The sequence below is a fragment of the Patagioenas fasciata genome, chromosome 7 (assembly GCF_037038585.1).
Source record: "Patagioenas fasciata isolate bPatFas1 chromosome 7, bPatFas1.hap1, whole genome shotgun sequence".
Taxonomy (NCBI): domain Eukaryota; kingdom Metazoa; phylum Chordata; class Aves; order Columbiformes; family Columbidae; genus Patagioenas; species Patagioenas fasciata.
This window is the reverse complement of record NC_092526.1, coordinates 23247636-23269863: the sequence shown is the minus strand read 5'-3', so window position 1 is coordinate 23269863 and position 22228 is coordinate 23247636. Positions and strand designations below refer to the sequence as shown.

General features: G+C 38.1%; 1 protein-coding gene across 1 annotated transcript; it reads left to right on the top strand.

Annotated features, from left to right (window-relative positions):
• Positions 1 to 13: 13 nt before the first annotated feature.
• CIR1 (corepressor interacting with RBPJ, CIR1) lies at positions 14 to 21935 on the top strand. Its single transcript, XM_065840740.2, has 10 exons — positions 14 to 178; positions 1015 to 1109; positions 1619 to 1692; positions 2840 to 2853; positions 2941 to 2996; positions 3349 to 3397; positions 3605 to 3722; positions 17078 to 17184; positions 18618 to 18700; positions 20373 to 21935. Exons 1-10 carry the CDS (start codon positions 107 to 109, stop codon positions 21103 to 21105), a joined length of 1401 nt encoding a protein of 466 aa, XP_065696812.1. The 5' UTR covers positions 14 to 106; the 3' UTR covers positions 21106 to 21935.
• The last annotated feature ends 293 nt before the right edge of the window (positions 21936 to 22228 follow it).

Here is a 22228-nt window from a genome sequence, read left to right as displayed (position 1 = left end):
CGCCCCGCAGGAAGGGCCGCCCTGTGACCCGGAAGGCCGGGTGGAGGCGGCCGGCTGAGGGCCCGTGTCTGTGCAGGCAGCCGCTGGCCCCCTCCCCGCCGCCGCCATGGGGAAGTCGTTCGCTAACTTCATGTGCAAGAAGGATTTCCACCCCGCCTCTAAGTCCAACATCAAGAAGGTGAGGGGGGCTGGGTCGGCGGCGGAGCCGTTGTGGCCCTTGCCGGGTGGCTGGGTCGAGCCGAGCCGAGTCGAGTCGAGCCGAGCCGAGCCGAGTCGCCTGGGCCCCTCGGCCGGCCGGCCAGTCAGGCCTTGCCCGCCGCGCAGCGGGGGAGGCCGGGGAGCCGGGACAGGGCCGGGCGGTGCCGTGTCCCGGGTGGGCTCCCGGCCCCGCAGCCGCACAGCCGCGCATGTCGGCCTGAGGGGCGTCGGGGCTGGGGTGCGGGGGAAGGAAGAGGAACGCAAAAAGAGTTCAGAAATACCTGAAGCTTCAGGGTTACTCGCTCACAGGTGTGTGGAACTGTCACCTTTTTCTGGCTCAAGCTTTTCAACATCTGGCTGTCTGGATAAATAGACACCACACAGTGTCCAAGAAGATCCCACCTGTCACTGCGTGCCCGTGTTTTCCCAATATTTGACACCTGCCTTGACCCGGTTCCAACTCTCTTCCTGAGAGAGACCAGGGTTTGGGGTCCGGCAGGGCAGTGTCTGTACAGGGGAGACAGCGGCACCCCAGGGTGTTTCCTGAGCCTGCTCTTCCCTTCGTATCACTAAACTTTTCCATGTCTTTTCAGTTCTTAGATGTTGTTGGAGTTGTTGTTTATCAAAATCACCACCTGTGTGGAGTTCATTTGTTGAAATACTGGATAAAAATAAATTTATTTTATGTGATTAGAATAGGAATTTCCCCTTGTTGAATATTTTTAATAGATTAAGCCAGTTAATCATTTATACATTAATACATTTTGCAGTAGTTTTTGGATTTGTTTAAAGTAAAAACCTACCTGTTTTAACTAGGTATGGATGGCCGAACAGAAAATATCATATGACAAGAAAAAACAAGAAGAATTAATGCAGCAGTATCTGAAAGAACAGGAGTCCTATGATAACAGGTGAGAACTGGCATAATATCGCACACTGCTTCCTACCATCTCTTGTTTTCACGGCAGTGAAGAACATTGTGAGTTGAAATACTGTCTCCCACTGACAGCAACTCATAAATTGGCTTCTGATTAAGCAGAGGTCACAAGAACCTCTTTAAAGTGGCCTGTGTGTGTCTTCTAATCGATTTCAAAATACATTACATGACACAGAACAGCAGATAACCTTGTGTAAAAATATGTGTGGTTCGCACAGACATCTGTCTTTTATAGTTCAGTGGACACAGAATTACATTTCAGTTGTGATTGAAATGTGTGATTTTTTGCTACACAATGGAGCAAGCAAAAGTGTCGACTGGTCTCTCAGGTTTTTTGATACTCAACTTTTGTTATTCGAATTAACAAAAAAACCTGCCAGTTACTGTAACGGTTTCCTGCTGCAAGTTTATTTTTTTGTGTGCAAGTAATACCAATGTGACTCTGCGGTGTATAACACCCCAAACTCTGTCCTTTTTATTTAGATTGCTTATGGGTGATGAGCGTGTCAAGAATGGTCTTAACTTCATGTATGAGGCCCCACCTGGAGCAAAGAAAGGTACTGTGTTTTCCTGGTTGTGAGCAGACAGTACTGCAAAGCTAAAAAGACTGAAGAAATAAGCACAGTTTATTTTCTTTTAAAATAACGTGTCCATAGTGAGGTAACACTAGAAGGGATGATTCTTAGTTCTTCCTGTGGGAATAGGCAGAGGTACATAGTATGTAATAACTTTGATCTCACAATACTTTGATTTATTTCAAACTGAAAGTGGTTGTGTTTTTTTAAGCAACAGTTCAATGTGAAGGGAAGAAACAGAGAAAATATCTTTCTAGGCAACGGTAAAGTTCTGTCCGTGACCAAATATATTTCTTTAACCAATTATAAAGCTGTTGGCTGCCACTACCAAGGCAGTGACTCAGACTACACTAACCCGTATTTTGGCCTACTCTCCTTTTTAGAAATAAGAGGGTCACTTTTGCTTTAAAGTTCTGCCCATAATTCAGCCTGATGTATGTCAGGCATAGGAAATACTAAAGCAAGAAGTTAATTAATGGAAGTTTTATAAATAGTAAATACTGAGAATCTGTAGTCAGAAGTGCTGGCTGACCTGACTCTGGTGGGTCTGGCTATGGGTGTATTTAGTACATTCATAAACAGAAGTTAATAAGTACCTGGTGGATACTTACTCACTTAATTTTAGCAAAATCTGAATGCAAGTGCAGAACTAAGAAAATTTACTGTAATGTGTTCCCTTTAAGATGCATCTTTCCCATTTGCACAAAAACCCCTGGAAATGGGCTCATTCTTGTAGAGCAAATTTTGCGATTATTTAACTTTAAAAGCGCTTAAAGTAATCTCTTAAGCTTAGACCAAATGCAATTTTAAAGTAGTGATTTATGCTAAAAGATCTGTTTTTAAAATTAAGCATTGTTGCTACCTTTGGAAAAAAAAATTGATTTCATATACAAATGTAAAAAATATAGTTTTATAAGATGGTTCTGGTTTTGTAGATTTTGTAACAGTATACTAGAGGCTGATCATTTATGAGTGAAATCTATGTAAATAAAGTAACTTTCTGAGTATTAACTCTATTGTATTAGTATAAACAGTAAAATGTTTTGTCTCCAGCTTAGACACAGCTACATTTTAGATGTATAATTAATCTATCATTTCTTTTCTTTCCATGATTTCTGAAAATTCAAAGAGGAAACTAAAGAGGTATTTCATTACATCATTTCTTTATGTTTTCTTTTTATTTAAAATGTATTTGAAAAAATTAAATTTCCCATGTTTTCTATTTTATAGCAAGAAGGAGAAACTGAATACAAATTTGAATGGCAAAAAGTCGCCCCTCGAGAAAAGTAAGATGTCTGGATTTTATCTGAGTGGATTTGTTTTTGTTGCTTACCTTTCATATCCTTCCCCCCACATGCCCCCCTTTTTTTTTCCTTCCCATGTTTAATTTTTGAGTAGGTCACTTGTGTAATCTCATCATGTCCTGACAGTTAATTAGTAAAACCTGTAAACCTGGAACTATTTGTTTGATCAGCTTAGTTTTTGTTTGAATTTTGCATCCATATTTGAAAACACATTAAAACTAGTGTTTGTCGGAACTATATCTCTGAAATGGATACACGCTTAATAATAAAAGGTAATTTTGTATATGATAACTTAAAAAAACAATTAACTGAGTATTTTTTCTTTGTGTAACAGATATGCTAAGGATGATATGAACATCAGAGATCAGCCCTTTGGTATCCAGGCAAGTTACATAAATTTCACTCTGTGGATATTTTGGGTATATTTCAAATATTATCTAACTGTAGAACATTTACACGGACTCTCTTAATCTTATCATCTGTTTCTCAGTGAATTTAAAAGCTTCTCTTATGCCTAATAACACAGACATTTCTGTAAATGCTAAGCTGTATTGTTAGCTACATTATGTCAATTTTTTTCCCCCTTTTAGGTGCGGAATGTGAGATGTATTAAATGCCACAAGTGGGGTCATGTAAACACTGATCGAGAATGTCCTTTATTTGGCCTTTCTGGAATTAACGCAAGTTCAGTCTCCAGTGATGGTTCAGGTAGGCAGTGATTGTCTTTTAATGGTGCTGGTTAGAAATCTTGGGGGAACTCATCAGATTTAATTTTAGAAGGTTTAAGTTTATCTTATTTCAAAGAGCTGATAAAATAGGGAAAACACTTCGTTATGCCAAATGTAGACTCCACAATTTCAAATTAATTATTTCAAATGATAGGGACCTAATTTTCTCATTAATAACACGTTTTAAAAAAAAAAAGTCCATAATAACTGTTGCTTTGATTCTATCTGTGGCAAAAACTAAGAAGCTGCAATGAGATTTTTTTTATGCCAGAATGACAATCTGTTTAGATTACAATGATAATATTTGTGTCACACACACGCACCAAAAAAAGAGTAATGGGTTGTCAAAGCCTGTCCCAGTTCAGATTCAGGCAAACTGTTTGGAAGATCTGGAGCATTTCAGTATATCTTTGTAAATCACTTGGAAAAAGGTTTTCTGATATATGTAATTGCATAAGTGAACAAGCAACTGAAGCCTAGATTCCCAAATGCCTGGTTTCTTTTCAGCTGGTTTCTTGTTAATTCCTGAACTACAATTATTTTCCTTTATTAGCTTTCCTGTTACTTGGAGTCACATGGCATTTAGTGTTAGATGAGGTTTAAATAAATTGATATAAGCACTCAAATTGAATACTTTTTCCTACAATACTTTGTTTTCTGTAAGTTGACCTAAGTTTATAATACTTCTAATATTCTTAAAATTGTGTTACCTCAAAGAAACGCGGGGTGAGTCTCAGACTTGCTGTGCTGCGCTTCAAGATCCTGCGCTGTGTTGTGTATTCCATTTTGCGGGGATACCATTACAATGGCACACATGAGAACATCTGGTTTTCTTCTGGTTTTCCTCAGGTTATCTATTTTATGCAGTAGCTCTTAGGTTTTTTACACATTTAGCCTACCAACAATCTTGCTTTTCAGAATGAGAGCACCTAGATATGTCTTTAAGATGAGGCCTGGAAGGCTTAAGTTGAGGGAAATAATGCCCCTTACGCATCTCTGCTTTTAGGCGCTGTCTGATCATTATACCATTGCATTAGCTGTCCTGTACTTGACATTGTCAGCCTTTATTTTCAGTAGGTTATAACACTAAATAATTTTCTTGCCTCCTTCTTACCTTAGAAGAGACTTTGCTTAGAGTGTGTGGTGGTGGTAGAATTATATTGTGCAGCTCTTACACGTGAGATATGCCTTTGCACTGCAGAATTCACTTTTATTTTTTAATTTCCCACCCCCTACTTCTGAGTTCAAATGCTGTGGGTAAATTTTAGGAGTGCCTGGCTGGGAAAGTGGAAAGTATTTGTACATGCTTGCACAAACTTGAAAACGGTCTCCTCGTTTTTCATAACAGTGCAATACAGACACTTTGCAGCGTCCATACAAGACTAACTGCTTGCTTCAAACCTGGCTGAGCTGACTCCCTACATGTAGGCAGCGTTTGACTCCAGTGTGTGTTTCGTGGTCAGGGAGAGGTTGTCTGGGTTGCTTTCCAATCAGTCATTCTAAGCCTAAAGAGAGGGATTTAGCACATACAGTGAATTTTGTGTGAAGGAAAGTGCTCTGAAACTACTTAAATGTTCTCAGACTGTGGTAATGCCATCTCATTTTTAACTGTGGAACTTAGAAGACAGTGTGCTGTGCTGAGTAGAGACTTTTTTATAGTATGAGGAAGGATTTCAAGGAGTAGAGGTGGGTGACAGATCAGGGTTTGTATATATAATTTGTAAGACACTGTTCTTGGATTTGAATAGTCAGCTGTAATGATACTGCTGCTTTCTCTTTCTTTCAGGGAAACTCTGTGTAAAAACGCTGTAGGTAAAGTTTAAAACGATTTTAAGTTCTTGATTTAATAGCAGATATGAGGCATTTAGGAAGCGGTAATATCATTAATTAGATCATCAGATAAAAGGTTGTCTGCTTTTCCTAACCCCAGGAATACAGTCCTTTCATCAACTTTTCTAAAACTTCATCTGATTTAATAACAAGCTAAATTACTCTCCTTTGACTTCTGGAAATACCGTGTATGTAGATGAAACATTACAGCTAAATGAGAACATGAGTTATTGAATTCACTGATTCTTTTAAGACTCATTATTCATTCTGAGGCATGTTAAAGCTTACACCATGTGTTTTGACAAAACTCATGTTTTTTTAAACTAAACACTGATACCAATCCTGTGTTGTCTGGGATGGGAGTAAGTAATTACCTTGGCATTACTGAGAGTTCTACCCAGTTGTTACAGTGCTACACATCTGCAGTTAGCTCTTTTAAATTAACCTATGCTGAGGGTAAAACAGTGTTTTTACATTGCCCAGCAAGACACTGCAACACTAAAAAGGCAAATTCTGTCATGTTCTGATCAATGCCCCCTGGAAAGGGAACAGGGTGGTTTAGCCCGGGTAGGCAGCTGAGCCGCTTGCTCACTCCCCGCCAGTGGGAGCAAATCAGAAGTGTGAAAGTGAGAAAACTCATGGATCGACATAAAGATGGTTTAATAAGTAAAGCACATGCAAGCAAAGCAAAGCAAGGGATTCATTCACTTCCCACTGGCAGACAGGTGTTCAGCCATCCCCAGGACAGTGGGGCTCCATCACACATAATGGTTACTTGGGAAGGCAAACCCCAGCACTCTGAATGTGCCAACTTCTTCCTGCTGCCTCCAGCTTTACATACTGAGCATGAGGTCACATGGTATGGGATGTCCCTGGGGTCAGCTGTCCCGCTGTGTCCCCTCCCAGCTCCCTGTGCACCCCCAGGCTACTCACAGGCAGGACAGCGTGAGAAGCAGAAAATGTCTTGATTCTGTGTAAGCACTGCTCAGCAGTAACTCAGACGGCCCTGTGTTATCAACACTTTTTGGTCACAAATGCAAAACATAGCATCCTACAAGCTACTGTGAAGAAAATTAACTACAAACAGTGGTAGCCACAGTATTACTAATGAATTTTTATGCATGTATGAAGGATGGGCACTCACCTATTGGAGGGACGTTTTTATCTTTCCCTTTGGTCAGAAGCTTTTGACAGAAAATGAGGGTAAAAAAATTGTTGTATTAGGATAACCACATTATTGAGCTAAAACCAGCAAGAACAGCCTTTCCCCACCCTTCCCTTTCTTCCTCAAAAAACTGAGCCTACAAATGTTGGGTTGAATGGTGACTTCCATTGAATAAAAGCCCAGGCAGTGATGTGTATATACATATTTATAAAATACCCAGGTCAGTGAGTTTCAGTAGGCTTTAGACTCCTTATTTGAATAAAAAAGTTTAAGTAATGTGGAAACTGTTTTATGCAAATGAGTAGGTGATGCAAAAAGGAAAGAAATAGCACATGAACAGAACAGTGAATTAGTGCTTTATATTGTATTCCACCAAAGAGTAAAGGTGTTGCATTTCAGCATTTTGTGATATTTTGCTGACAGAAGTTTTCCAGAGTAGTCAGCTATTAGAAGGTGTTAAAAAAAAATCCTTTATTCTTCAGATATTTGAGAACTACACACTTGATTTTTAGTTGTCACTATTGTTTCCTTTGACACTATATAAATCATGTATCTCAACACACAAAGAAAATATTCAAGAGCACTTCATACAAGTTCAGTTTGTGTTTTGTTCTAATATTTTCCTTCTTCAGAAAGGGAGCAAAACAACATGTCTTTTTGGGCTCAGACTAGTTTTTCAACCTCAGAGAAGATGCTTGAATTAAAATGAATTAAAATTAAACTCTTATGTCTGATGTAGTTGCATTATCTAAAGTTCTTGCTCAGTTTCTCTGAAGAAAAAGAAGAGCTATTGGTCATCTATATACCCATTTTTTCACATCATAGAATAACCACCAATATAGGCTTTTTCTTTCCCGTAAATTCTATAAGCTGTGATTCTCTTACTTCAGCAGAAGGAGACTTGTCTTTGAATCCTATGATAAGACTGCATTGCAACCTTCCTCTTTGCTCATAAACTGATTGGCAGTTGCTGGTTTGGGTTTGGTGTTGAACACCTTGTGTGCAAAGACCAGTCACAGACTTCAGTTGATGCCAGTGGAGCTGCCGTGGGGCGATCGCCTGTCTGTGGCACAGAGCTGTGTGCTGTGAGAAGACGCTGCTGGCTTTCAGGATCTGACATGCACAGCAGCGTTCCAGCAAACAAAAATAATTACAATCGGTACCTTAAGTTAGGCACAGTGGCTTGGTTATTTTGCTTCTGGGACAGTTTTACTAATCTAGCTGGTAATTCATAAAAAAAAAAATAATAATCTTACCATTAAAAAAGCGCCTATTGAATAATATCTCACCGGTGAATAGAGATTATTTTTGCAATAAGGCAATTTCAGTGGATGTGGTTATCATGGGATAATCACACCCCTGGGGTACAGCCTTGTCTGTAATCTCCCAGGAGTGTAATTATTTCATGATAACTGCACCCCCTGGTGTTGCATTATTTCCATTATGAAATTCTTAGTTGTAGATAGAAAGTAACTTACTTTGATCACTGGAAACTGCAAAGTAGTGTTAGAATGTTCCAGCTGTGAGGCTTACAGAGACCAACTTATAAGATTTACTTCTCCTTTACCAAGCTAAATTAGGCAATCAAAGTGGTTCTTTGGGCTAAACTGATTTACAGGGTTTTTTACTGATAAAATCCTAACTTTCAAAGTCCAGACAAGATGAAAATAACAGTTGTGGTTCTGACTTTATGTGCCACTGTGTATATATGCATGTATAAAATATGTAATATATACCAACAAAAAAACAGGTCACAAGCATCTAAAAGTTTGCCTGTTTTTACAACCGTTTTTTATCACTAACCAGCAGCATCTGTGGATTTTTGTGGTTTTCAGTTTTTTTTTTTTTTTCTGAAGCCTGAAAAGCCTTTGACTCTATTAGAACAGAGACTGGTAGGTTTTCTGTTCAAAAATGTTTGGAAGTAATGCTGTTATTTCACTTCGGAATTGCCAGCAACTTCTTTTTTTTTTTCTTTTTCTTCCTGCAGGCCATCTGTGTTGTTCAATGAGGGGTGGGAGTGAGGGGGCAGAATTTCTAAAAAGCTGTGAAAGCTTAAACACTTACAACTTTTATCGTATGTTTTTTTAGAACAAATAACCTGCTAGGAATCTACTATTTTCTTATGAAGGAGGATATTACTATCTTACGAAATAAGACCTGTGTGTCAAATGGGGCAGTAATTTTATGAATTATGTAGTTAGGAGAAATGGGATGCTAAGGATAAAAAAGGTTCTTATGCTCTTGGCCTATGAAACATGAGCCCAGAGTGTGCTGGGCATCCTTCTCAGCTGTGGAATACTCCGAATGTTTTACAGCCAGCTCGCTCCATGTGTGATCTGTCCAGTGAAATAACCAAGAAGAGGATACTGTAAAGTGATAAGCATGTTGTGGAAAACAGACAAATAATGGTAAAAGTGTAATTGAGCAATATGTGTATGTTTCTAGTGCCTTATGGTCTACGAAGATAAAGAAACTCTAGTTACATCTATGCAAATGCAGCATTCTACAAACTTGTTATCGGCTCCTAGAGCTTGTGCGCTCTCCTTTCATAGCCTGACTGCCCCTAAACTGACTGTGGTCATGATTTCCATCAGTCTGTCACTTAGTGTGTTCAACAGATACTTTAGCTTTTGGGTGAAATTCCTTTCCATAGTAATCGTTAAAATTGTCAGTTGTATGGAGACAGCAAAAAAGGAAATCTGTCTGTTATATTGTTCCGATATCTCACTGCATTTTTTCAATGACATGGTGCTTTTTTGTTTCTCAAAAGATAAAAATCTGCATTTTATCAGGAATGCAGGAATTGACTTAAGTGTTCTCTTGACTCTATAATAACAAATAAAAGGTATTTTACTATGTTAACTATGAATATTTGTATAAATGGTCATCTGTAGAAACATACAGTGTATGAAACCTTCCTTTATGATCTGCAGCTGAGACCTTTGATTGTGAACAGTAGGAACCTTAACTAAATCTTCACATAGTTTAAGAATTCACATTTACGTTTTGGAAGCCTTGCATTTGATGTGAATGCATAAAATGCATATTTCTATTAGAAATCTTTTGCTTGGCACTTGAGCAATAACCATGTATTCCTACAGCAGTTTGATAATGTAAAATGGGGTTTAGTACTCAAAAATAAAGTAAAAACGAAACTCAGGATTTTCTGAAATGCCCTATGACAAAAGCATGGCAAATTATGCTGAGATTCTGTGCTAAAGTGTTCAGTTCAGTTAAACTGCAGATCCTCTGGAGAAGAGCTAATTAAAAGCCAGAGTTTTGGGGTTTTTTATTCATTTGTTTCTCTCAATAGCAATTGCAGCAGTTGCTTTGAAGTCCAAATCTGGTCTGAATGCGGTCATCTCTGAAATAGATGGAAAAATGATCAGTTCTGAATCATTGGAGGCAGCGTGAATGTGCCATGTTATTAATGACCAGGATCATGATCATGTGATTTTGATAGTAGCTTTTTGCCCTTCAGATACGTGTCTACTCTTATCTGTGTTACAATCACAGTGAAAGAGCAGAAACGATACAGTGTGGTTAGGCTCAGTCTGTAAATTTTTTTCATTTTTATTCAATTTCCTTTTAAGCCATATGAAAAACAAACAAACGAAAAACCAACCACATGAGACTCTGTGGAGAGCACCAAAAAAGCCTATGGATGTATTAGCAAAACTGTCTGTGCTGATTTTAAAGTTAATTTCTCTTTTAAAGCAAAACCAAAGAAGCCATGTATCATGTTACGCCTTTGCTACCGCCCAGAGAAGGCAGCATTCTGAATTCAGAGTATATTTGTCCTTCATGTGCTTGTGTGCTAAACTAAAACCCACCAGCAGAATGCCTTTCTCAGACCTACTTAATGTGAAAGAGCTCTTTGCATACCCCCTGGAGTATTTATTTCTTTTTCAAGAGGAGAACATAGCTGTAGTTTCACTGTTACATAGAAAATTGAGTTCCAAGTTGGAAGAGTTATGGCTTCATGTTGTCCAAGATGCATATGAGACAGAATGAAGACAATATGCTTTAGGCCTACTTTGTTAACAAAATATATGTAGTAATAAAGGATAAGCCTTGGAAGTATCTTGTCTTTAATTCGTAAATAAATTTTTAAACTTGATAGAGTGGAATATACTGAGTGTGATGTATACTGACAAACTGATAGCAGATATGCCAGTGTACTTTGTTTACATTTACGGTCATGTAAATTATCTCCCTGTTACCAAGTCAGGAGAAGTCTGATTATGGTGATATTTTTAGTTTAAAATGAGTGCATCTCTAAACTAAAAGATCTCCCAGACGGGGACATGTTCTCAGTAAGGGAAAGCTCTAGAAAAGCCCTATTCTAAATAATCTGTTTTAATGATGCACAAAATGAGCATTTGTTAAAGGTAAAAAAGTTGTAATCACAGTGACACTGTGAAGTATCTACTGCCTTTTTCAGTAACTTTTGAGTTCTCTGTTTAATTGCATAACAATACATAACTGCAGCCACTGTCTAAGCGCAGCTGTTTTCTGTAATCTCCTCTGCCACAGGTGGGAATGGTGGTTATGCTGTTACTGCTTCTCATCTCTTTGCTTTCCATATGTATTCCACAATAAAAATCCACTTAAAACTTAATTGATTGCAGAGAATAATTCAGTTTGCTCATCTGCACTGGTGACTGTAGTCAAAACTTTTATCAATAAATTGAGCAGATACTGTCAAGACCATGCATCATGAGTAGATAGAAGTAAAACTGCTATTTTTAGTGATAGTGGCAATCATAACATTCTGGTTTGTCCCCGCTGCCACTGAAACTGTTGCAGAAAAAGTGGTATTTAATCACAGTCGTGATGAAAAGAGGTTCTAGCATACTGTTCTCTAATAGGGGATAATTTGAAAAAAGCGATTTAGGCGTTTCAATGGATGCCTGCGGGATGGTGCGTTACAGCCAGCATTGTTCTGAGCGGAGTCCTGTGCCCCTGCCTCTTGGAGGAAGCGTCTGGCAACAGCAGAGCCTTACAGACACTGTGCATTTGGAGCTTCAAGAGATGCAGAAGACGGAATCAAAATGAATTGCAGCTATAGGTTTCTCTTGTTTCTGAGCCAGGAGTGGGGGTGGTAATGCAGGGCGGGAGAGCTTTCTGTAAAGCTGTGCGTTTTAGGTAATTTAAATCCAGAATTATATTTTTCCCCCCTGGTTGTTTAATAGAAGCAGTCTTGATTCTGTTAAATTGGTCTCAGTTAAGTGTGATAAGAAATTGGTGTGCTCTTTGCTATAAAAAAGCAAATTGACAATATGTTGTAGAAATCCTAGTATGATACCCTTCTGCAGCCCAGTGTAATTGATGCTCATGTAGGCTTCAAGAAAATTCTATTTACAGCTTTTCTGTTTATTTAATTGTAGGAATGTTGTAAAGATGAACCAACAGCTGTCAAGCTAAGGTTGCACTCGGGTTATACTTTGTGAAGACTACAGTCCTCCTTTTCACACTTCATTGAAGTGTTTGAGTTTCCAGATTTTGTGCCTCAGCTCATTGAGTCAACTGAGCTATCTGGATTTTTTCCTTAAATAGTATTTTAAACAGAAGATGACAGAGAAAATTAATGCAGCAAGAACTTCCGTGGGAAGTAAGAAGCAGGAAGAAACTGTAGTCTATTTGCTTGACAACACTATTTCTTGACAATTATGAAGACCATTAAAAAATATTGTATAAATCCTTTGGTGGGTCTTTAGCTATGGAGCATCTTTTGTGCAAAAGTATCTTTAGCTGTAGAAAACTTAACAATTTGTCAGTTGTCTTAAGGCACAAAAATAAGTATGATATCAGCATGCAATTAATCCCACTATGTGATAAAAAGATTTTCTGAGACTATGAATTAATTTTAAAGGAGATAAATGTTTTAGTTTAAAACAAGTGTCATCTGGAAAAGTTTTAAAGCTTTTTCTTTCTTTTTTTTCCTTATCAAAATGTAAATTCCAGAAAATAAGCTTGACAGTCATATTCAAAAATAGCAAGGTACTGTATTTGACTTGTTTCGGGAAGAATAAGAAGCAGATGATGAAACATTGTAACTTTGAACTTATTTTTAGTTTGCTGATGGGTGAATTCTGAGACACTAGTTGTTAGGAGTCGTAGCGATCAGCTATTTTTACAGGATTCCTATATCTAACGTTCTGTCAACTCATGGCATGATGCCATCTCTGGATGCTTGCACCTGCATGAGATCATGGGCTGTCTCACAAGTCCAGAAGAAATGTGTATGTGAGGACATCGGTTTTCAGAGTACACAAAGTATTTTTCTATGCCTGATGTAGGAGTGAGTTTTTGCAAGTTGATGAATACTTAGCTAGCATCAGTTACCAAGATTTTAGCCAATTGAGAGCCTCTCAACTCAATCTTACCATCAATTTTACAGTTTATGACTTAATTGGAACTTAACCAGATGAAGATCTATGGCTGTCAGGGATACTTCGTCTTTTTGTCTGAGGATCTTGGAAGGTGATGACCCAAGTGTAGTTGTAACCCGAAGACAGGTTGAAAAGATTAATCTCTTTGGCTTACCAGGCAAACCAAGTTGGATCACACGAGGCACAGTCACGTCTCCAACAAGCAAGACTCCACCGTCGGTTCACACCGAACAGAGGCAGAGGCCCCTCTGCCAGCCGGTGTACTGGCCAGGCCAGGAGTTAAATTTTAGCTCCTAAATAAGGAAGCCAAGGACACTTCTGAGAAGTTGAGTTTTTCAAACCTCTGTTAAATGAGGTTCACTACTTGGGGTTTCTTTTACAGTTTTTGTCTTCCTCATTTGTATTAGCCAGGAGAAATCCTCTACTTAATTTTGTAGTGTGGAAATGGGAATGTGATGGTTTGCTCACACATTTAAGCATCTACTTCTTTTAAGGTTCTGTGAAGAAACAGCCCCAAAAGAAGCATGTCAGAGCCCTCAGTGCTGTCACACAAAATAGCTGTGCCCAGGAATCCTGGAAGACCTCAAGCTGTCACTGATACTTCAAAGAAAATCAGATCTGCTTGTCAAAATCATTAAAGTATAAATCAAAAGCAGTATGTTGAGGCATGGATGGGAAAAGAATGTCACCAAGCATTTGATTCCAAGCAAAGGAATTTAATTACATGAATATTTTTTTTCTTGATTCTTGTTGTGTTGCATAAAGTAGATAGTATTAGAGGTTTGCTGTTAAGTTGTGCAGCCATGGTCAGATATAATGTCTTAATTGAACTTGGCCTGTAGTTGTAACCAGGTAGAATAGAGTCTCTTTAGACTTCCCAGGTCAGGTGTTGTTTTCTCCCTGCTGTGGTCCAGCATTACTACTTGAGCAAAGGTAGTGGTGCACTCGTGCTGTCATCAGGCAGCACAACTGAGAAGTTCAGTGGCATCAGCAGTTCAGATAAAAATGTGTGAGGACGTTGACCTCTGTCACCCTCTCAAAAATGTTAGTGTTTTTAAACTGCAAGGGCTGCAAGAGAGCCCTTCACAATCAACCCTAGTGACAGCGTGCTTGTGTCCTGCCTGGCTAGGGTCCACACACAGAGAGGGGGTGAAATAGAACTGTGTTTTACTTATACTTTCATTTATGGGATTGATTTATTTTCTGAATCTCATTTCCTAGTCTTTTTTAAAGCCTTTAGTTACAGTAAAAATAATGCCCATAGTAAAGCTTCACAGAGACTCTTGCATCTCCTCACAAGCTAGGCTGAACCTAAATTACTGTTTCCCTCACCACAATTAAAGGGAAACCAAACCAGGAATAATTTGTTTCCTAAACCACTTTAGTCTCAAGGTTCTGTAGGTACATTTGATCTAACTTCTATGCATCCATAAAACAGGAATAACAGTGATTTGCTAACTGTCGTTGTCATGGTAATTATAATACCACGTTGTGGCTAAAATATTGCATATGGAGCTGTGAATGTCTCCTTGCTGTTAATTAATAAGCAAGGAAACTGAACTCAGATTTATTTTTAGCCTGGCTTACTTTCCTTCTAACCTGTGTTTTTATTTTTTAAACTTAGTGCTGATTTCACCTCTAAAAAGCATATGGAAGCTAACTCAGAAGTTTCCCTCCAGTTGTGTACTGGATCCCAGCTGGAGCGGCCACTCTGACAGGCCCTTGTTCACTCGGGGGGATCTGTGCCTTGCAGCACAGCTGGTGGCCACTGGGCACAGATGCGCAAAAATCAGTAGCACTGTGCATTTGTTGTTAACTTTTAATGTAAAAGAGAATATAATTTTGCTTACCTCTTTCCAGTGTTGTGCACAAAGAATGTCTGAAAGGTTTGCTTCTATAAAATAATTTTGAACTGTGCTTTTGAAAGCTGATATGACTTCAAGCCTCTCTGGTCTCCATTCTGCCAGCAGTCCTTGCATAGAACCACAGAGTGAGGGCTTCTGTCTTAGTTCTTTTGCAAATCCTGTATAGATTTGGACAAGTTGTAGTCCTCTATTTATGTAATTGCGCTAATGAGAATAATGAGGTATCCAATACACAACAAGATGGTACAGTGCTGAGGCACCAAAGGGGTAAGAGCTGACACATTGATTGGGTTACTTTGTTAGGCAGTGGTTCTTACTGCCTTTGAATAACAGGGGGATTTCAGGTTTCAGTCTGGGCAATTGGTTTGATTTCTTTGGGATGGTGAAATCTTCCTTCATGACTCTACACTTTCTCTCTATTCAGCTTCCTTGTGCTGGGCTTGGTTTTTGTTTAGTATTTGACTGAATTGTATGGCTGGTTTACGTGGCCTTTTCAAATCAAAACATGAGCTGGTATCAAATTCTGTTGTTAGGTTTCTGTCTAGTGTTGGTTTCTGTTCCAGCCAGAGTAGATTTGGGCAAGCAAGGCGTGGTTTTAAATTTGAAATAAGCAAAAATGTAGGCACTGGAGCCTATATACATTTATTAACTGTCAGTGAGCTTACAATCACACTGTAACATGTAAAAAGAAAAAACACTTCTGGTAAAATATAGGCAGGGGGAAATAACCTCCTACCTAATACAAATCTAAATTCAAGGAAAGACTAAAAGATATCTCATTAGAAAAGTCTTTTGCCTGGCAAAGATAAGGAGCTAGTGAAAAGAAGGTCAGTAGTACAAGTGCTCCTTAAACCATTTTCAGAGTTTTATTTTCTTCCTTCCTGTTTTACACATGGGCCTGTTTCTGCAAGTAGTGTATTATACAAAAGATAAAGTTGACATATTTTTGAGAAAGTGTTATTTTACTTTCCGTGTATTTTTCGTAGTAAGTCTCCCTTTACTTTCCATACATTTCAGTTGTAAAAATATATGAGTTTTGTCCATCCCCACAACTAAGAAACTATTAAATCCACAAAACAGGATCAGTATGTTTTATAAGATTAGTTAATCTTATAATTTACGATTAGTTTGCTGAAGTAATAGTACTTGCATGCTCCACGCTCCATTTTGCAGTCCTGCTCATTTAGATTTACCTTATCCATTGACAGTAAGCAGAGTGAATGAACTGGTGAGGAAATTCACTGCAAGTGACCTAACAAAAGAGTAGTGTATGTTTAGGGTGAAGAAAAAGTACCTAATCAGACAAGTACGTGAGGTTTTGATGATCACAGGTATTCAGTTAGAGCAAAAAAATGTTACAGGGTTTATAAATTATGCAGCCAACTCTGAATAACTGAAAAAAACACCCTGTATTTTCCTCCTTGTTAGATATTTGCAAAGAGAGGTAACACGTGCCTAATCCCAAACACCTACTCTAGTGCAATATGTACTGTATTATTTAAGCTGATAAAACAGAAATCTCCAAGGAGATAACAGCTTAGAGACCCAGCATATTTGGGGGTCGCTAGAATAAATAAGGATATATATAACTTTTTCATTTATTTATTTTCCGTATATATACGGACTTTCTAATAGTGGCTACTTTCTACCTTGAAGTTCAAAAATTTTTGTCACTATGAAAAATACCTTATTAATGACATATTAGAAGTGCATTTCCCCCATCTTGTAGAGGAGAGCAGGCACCCAAAAGTTGTATTTAATGTCCTTTCTTTAGATTTCCTCTGCTTTTTTACTATAATAAAAATATATTACTAGACTTACCTAAATATATTGTTTTCAACATGACAAAGTTACATAAGAGAATCCCCTTGTACTTAAAGAAAAATGCAATTATTTTCTATTCTCAATCTCCAGACTGCTGTTTTAGAAAATCATATCTGATTATTTGCTCAGCAGAAGATTATTGAGTTGATTTAGCTATGATTTTACTTAACAAAGCTTCAACTGAATTCCTACTGTGGAGTCCAAAAAAGGTAGAGAGATATAAATGATACATTCAAACTGTGATTTTTGTGAACAGGGCCATCAATGCACCCCTCGGAGCTAATAGCGGAGATGAGAAACAGTGGGTTTGCACTGAAACAAAATGTGCTGGGGAGAAACTTGACCGCAAATGATCCATCACAGGTAATGATCTTTTTACCAGTAAGCAGAAAATGTCTGTAAATCTAAATGTGATTGCTTGTGAATTGCTACTTAATGTTTTCAAATATGCATATCCATAGGAAAGCTGAATAGCTATATCAGTACAAAAATGTCCAAAACCTTACTGTTTTCCAGCTTTGTTTTACCCAGAATGGTGAATCATAAATTGCTTATTTTAAAACCACTTGTAATACATTAAATCTCTCCTCTAGGTGACTAGAAATTGAGTTTTTCTTAAGGAGGGTGGTTAGGGGTTTGCCACATATTTCTGATAAAGTCTGAGGAAGTATGCGCAAATAATTACTGCCAGGAATGCTGTCTGAAGATTTTTTAACTTGATCGACTGTTGTTACATTTATTATTTCTGGGAGTGAAAATGCTTAATTGTCTTTACTTAGACTGCAGAGCGTAAATTTCCCATTGAGGTGCTTTAACAAAAATATAAAGTGAAAAATTCATATGCACTCCTGGAGTGAGCCACCATGAAATAACCGTTGTTCACATGGCAGGATAGTCAAACCACGAGTAGAGAGGGTTTTTCAAGACCAGCCCTCAGCTGGTCTTGCAATCTTGAGTAAATCAACAATTCATTGTCTCTCCACAGATGGATGTACCTTTGCGTTTAAAAAAGCTGTGTGCCCCAGAAAAATGTAGCACATGGGCACTGTTAAATGAGTCATAGTGATATCAGTATGTTTGATTTATGTCAGGTGTGGTGTGGTTTCTCTTTTTAATCTTCATTTCATCTTTCCCCTCCTGAGTGTGGCTAAAATTAAAAACATCACGGAGAAATGTAGTGTACCAGATGCACGTAATTTGAAGAATTCAGGGTTTTCAAAGTAGCTGTGCTTTGCTGATTGCGTTACTGTATGTAGATTATATGATTACCGTATTTTGCATTGCTAGAAGACTTTATGAACATTTAAAGACTAATAACACAACAGTGAGGTAGATGTGTTAATACCCGTTTTCCTAATGACTAAACCGAGACAGAGAAGTAATTTGCTTAAATTACTCTGGGTTCGAGCAGGACTAGCGTCTTACCTATTCATCCAAGCATGATAACAATGGAGTGACTTATCCTGGGGAATCATGTGGGCTCCAAAATTGGCTCATTTTTATTAACTGCTTCATAAATGTTTCTTTCCCTAGCAATGATTTTTTCATGTTACTAATAACTCCTGTTGTATAACCCCCATATTATAACACCTACTCAGCTTTGAGACAGAATGGAAGGTTCACTTTGTAACGAGTTTAGCACTCTTTCCAAAGAGTCTTAAGCTGATTTAGTAATACAAATACATTTGTGCCTATGCAAAAACAAGGTACATAGAGGTATCGCTTTTAATACAGAAATCTGAATTAAGAAATTATTTTTATATATAAGAACTTAATGTCTTACCACATTTTCCTAGGAATTTGTCGCAAGTGAAGATGATGATCCAGAAGTTGAATTTTTAAAGTCACTGTCAACCAAACAGAAACAGAAACTTCTAAGGTAAGTGTGGTACCTAGTGGAGGGGATCTGTATCACCAGTAGTTCTGTCTCCATGGTGGTCCCTCTGACTCTTCTATGCCAGTGAAGAATTTAGCACCATCAGTACAGAAGGAAATCAGCTTAGTTTAACATACACTTGACCACAAATGGCGTTATGCAGCATGGGTTTTTAATCTGGTTGTTTTGTTTTAATCTGGCTGTTCTAATCTAGTTGTGATGCCTTCGCACTGGGGCTCATTTCCAATTTAACTGGGATGCTGAAATAACAATAATTGCCTCACTGAAGATGCTGTCAGTTGCTATTTTAAAATATTATTTTGCCTCTGTCGTTTACAGCATCTTCAGGATTAAAAAATTATATGCTCGTTTACTGTTTTACAACTTGGCAAAGTTTGTGATCTTTTCCCGTGGGGCTAAACTGACTGTGACGTGGCAGCCCAGAGCTGAGGTCGGCCCAGCCCCACACTGCCCTCGGAGCGGGGATTGCAGTTTCCTGCCCCACAGAGGGACCTCCCTAAGGTTTTGGAGCTCTAGTAAACAGTTAATGAGGTTTTCAGTCTCTCCTTATGTCCTACTGATTTCATATGTCAGGTGACTTTTTTTTTTTCCTTTTGCTCTGTTAATTTGCAATATTGTCTTGAAATAACTGCTTGGTAGGTCCCACACAAGTATCACTAGTTAAAACAGCCTTGTAGGTTTAAAGATGTTCTCTATATGGGGTAGTGGCAAGAGGGGAGAAAGGTAAAGGGCTAAGCAAGTACATAAGTAAGGTACATATGGTACTAGCACATAATAAAGCATTCTCTGAAAAATAGTTGGCGTATTTTATGTTCCTTTTAAGTAAGAAATATGTGTGTAGTTTGAGTACTTTACCGCAGTATTTTGTTTGAACTTCTGCTGGCCTGACGCAATGAAATTATAATGCTTTATATTTTGAAAGTTGAAGTTTAGTAAATATTTGGGTCTTTTAGATTTTACCAGTCTGAGGGACTTTTTTTCATACATTGAAAGTAGTTTCACTATTCAGTCACTGATTTTTTGAGAAGAATAAACACAGAAAGCAAGATAAAAGCTAGGTGAAAGTAGTCAAATAGCAGTGAATGCATGTGTATGACTAGAAAATGTGAATTTCTAGTTGTGACAGAAGTTATTGAAAATATCCATATTATTTGCCTGGAGAACGCAGAGATACAGGCTTTAGAGTCTCAGTTTCCATCATTAGTAGGAAGTAAATGCTAATTGATTTTTTTTTTCATTTTCCAAATCTCATAAAAACGCACAAACAAAAGCAGCAATGATTTTCTGAAGTCTCCAGAGCAGGCTGACAAGGAAAAAAATACAGTACTGGATGTATTTATTCCTAGTTACAAGGCCAAAATTGATATATCTTACTTACCTGTTTAAAAAGGAAATAAATAAAAATTCATATTCCTTCTGTTTTGAGGGAGCAGCAGTGGATTACATGAGGATTCTCACTATGGTCAATGTCAGTTAGAAGTTTAAAAATAATACTTTGCTGAAAGAGGAGAGGGATTCAACGTGTTTTTATGGAGAATAGTGTATTTACTGTGTAGGTCATCAGATGTAGTGAACTTTTTAAAAGACGGTGACTTTGTAATTGAGAATATCTTAACACATCTGATTGCGCTACTCTTCTATTTTGAAATAAAAGGAAGTTGGACCGTCTGGAGAAGAAAAATAAAAAGAAAGACAGAAAGAAGAAAAAGCAGCAAAAGAAAAAAAGCAAAAGTAAACACAAGAAACATAAGACAAGATCCTCTTCCTCATCCTCCAGCGAGACATCAGGAGGCAGCAGTGAGAGTGAGACTGACAGCAGAGATAAAGCAGCACAAAAGAAGATGTATTCTAAGAAACGGAAAAAAGACAAGATTTCAGAGGCTAGCAGCAGCAGCAGCAGCAGCGATTCAGAAGGAAAAGCAAAGACCAGGAAGGAAAAAGTTTCTGAAAATCTCTCCAGTAGTCACGGTAACAAGGACAGAGATGGGGAGAAGTACAGACTTTTAAAGCAAGATAGTTCTGCAGAGAACAACCAACGGAGCTCCCGTGAGGGGGAAAGTAAGTCCAAAAGCAGATACCACAGCAGCAAGAGAGAGACTGAGAGAAAGGAGAGGGATGGTAGAAGCCGAAGCATGGATGAGGGGAGCAGGAGGAGCCCTTGCACAAGTCACAGCAGTTCCAGGCAAAGGCAAATACGACAAAGTCCAAGTCAAAGCCCTGGTGAAGAGCAGCACAGGAAAAATGAAACCAGAAGCCCCAGCACAGATGTGCACAGAGAGAAGAAAAAATGTAGAGAGCGGTATGGGGACAAGTGCGGCAAAGTGGAACACAGAGACAGGAGCAGACGCAGTAGAAGCAGAAGCAGAGAGAGGAAAAAAACCAGATAGTGTAGGGGACAGGTGCAAACAAGAATGTCTCCCATTTTTTGATGAATACCTTTAACAAGGGCTCAATTACATGTTGCTGTTCATTTTCCAGTCCCTGTAACTAGCATATAGTCAACAGCATAATTTCTATAATGTTGGAATATTTGTAAATTAGGTATAAATGTTATGATATTTTTCTTACTGTATAAATATACTTGTTAGCAAATACCTCTTGTATACATGCAGTAATTCATCTACCTGATTTTAGTGGTTTAAAATATTTCAGAGCAGTATGTGATATTCTTGGCTTTGCCAATGAAGATTTATGTTTAGATGCAACTGTGAGAAGAAGCAGAGTAATGTGGGAAGAGTCCTGAGATATGTTAAACGCTAACAAACGTTTGAGATAGTTCTGGATAAAATCACTGCTTCAGATATCAAAACATTGTATTGTAGAGGGTTGGTTTTTTTCATACTGAGGCATTTCTCCTGAAGTTCCCTGTAAGAGATCAATTTCATGAGTTAAAACAACAGAGACACATAGTTCACATAAGTGTGTAGCTAACATTTTTTGACCTCCTGCAGTGTACAACTTGGTCACGGCTATCTAAACAACATGAACTCCTGTTGGTATGTGTCACTACAATGTCAAGTTCCCTCAAGACATGAAAAGAATATTTACTGCCTCAACTGTTTCAGGTATTGTAGTAGAAAGTTAATGTAAATAGTCATCCTTTTGTTTTCATGGAACAAACTTCCTTTTTTTTAAATTTGATTGTCATTTTCTGCACACATTGTTGTGAAGGTGAACTTCCATAATAAAATACTTTATTCTTTAAAAACAGTAAGAATTGCCTTCTCCAAAGTTCTGAATCAGTGCAAATGCACGAGGCAACACTTCACAAGGATTTTATTTAAAAGGTAATGCTTCTCTGCCATTTCAGGGTGGCAGATGGAAGTACATTAGTTAGTGGACAGGTGAAAAATCATCACCATACCCAGTGTTCCAGCAAGCTACTGTCTTCCTTTCCTCACTCATGGGACAAACGGGACTTTTTTTTATTACCAGTCCACCTCTACTTCTTAAAATGGTCACTCAGAAGTTTTTCAATATTACACAGAGTATAATATATGCTGGAAGTGA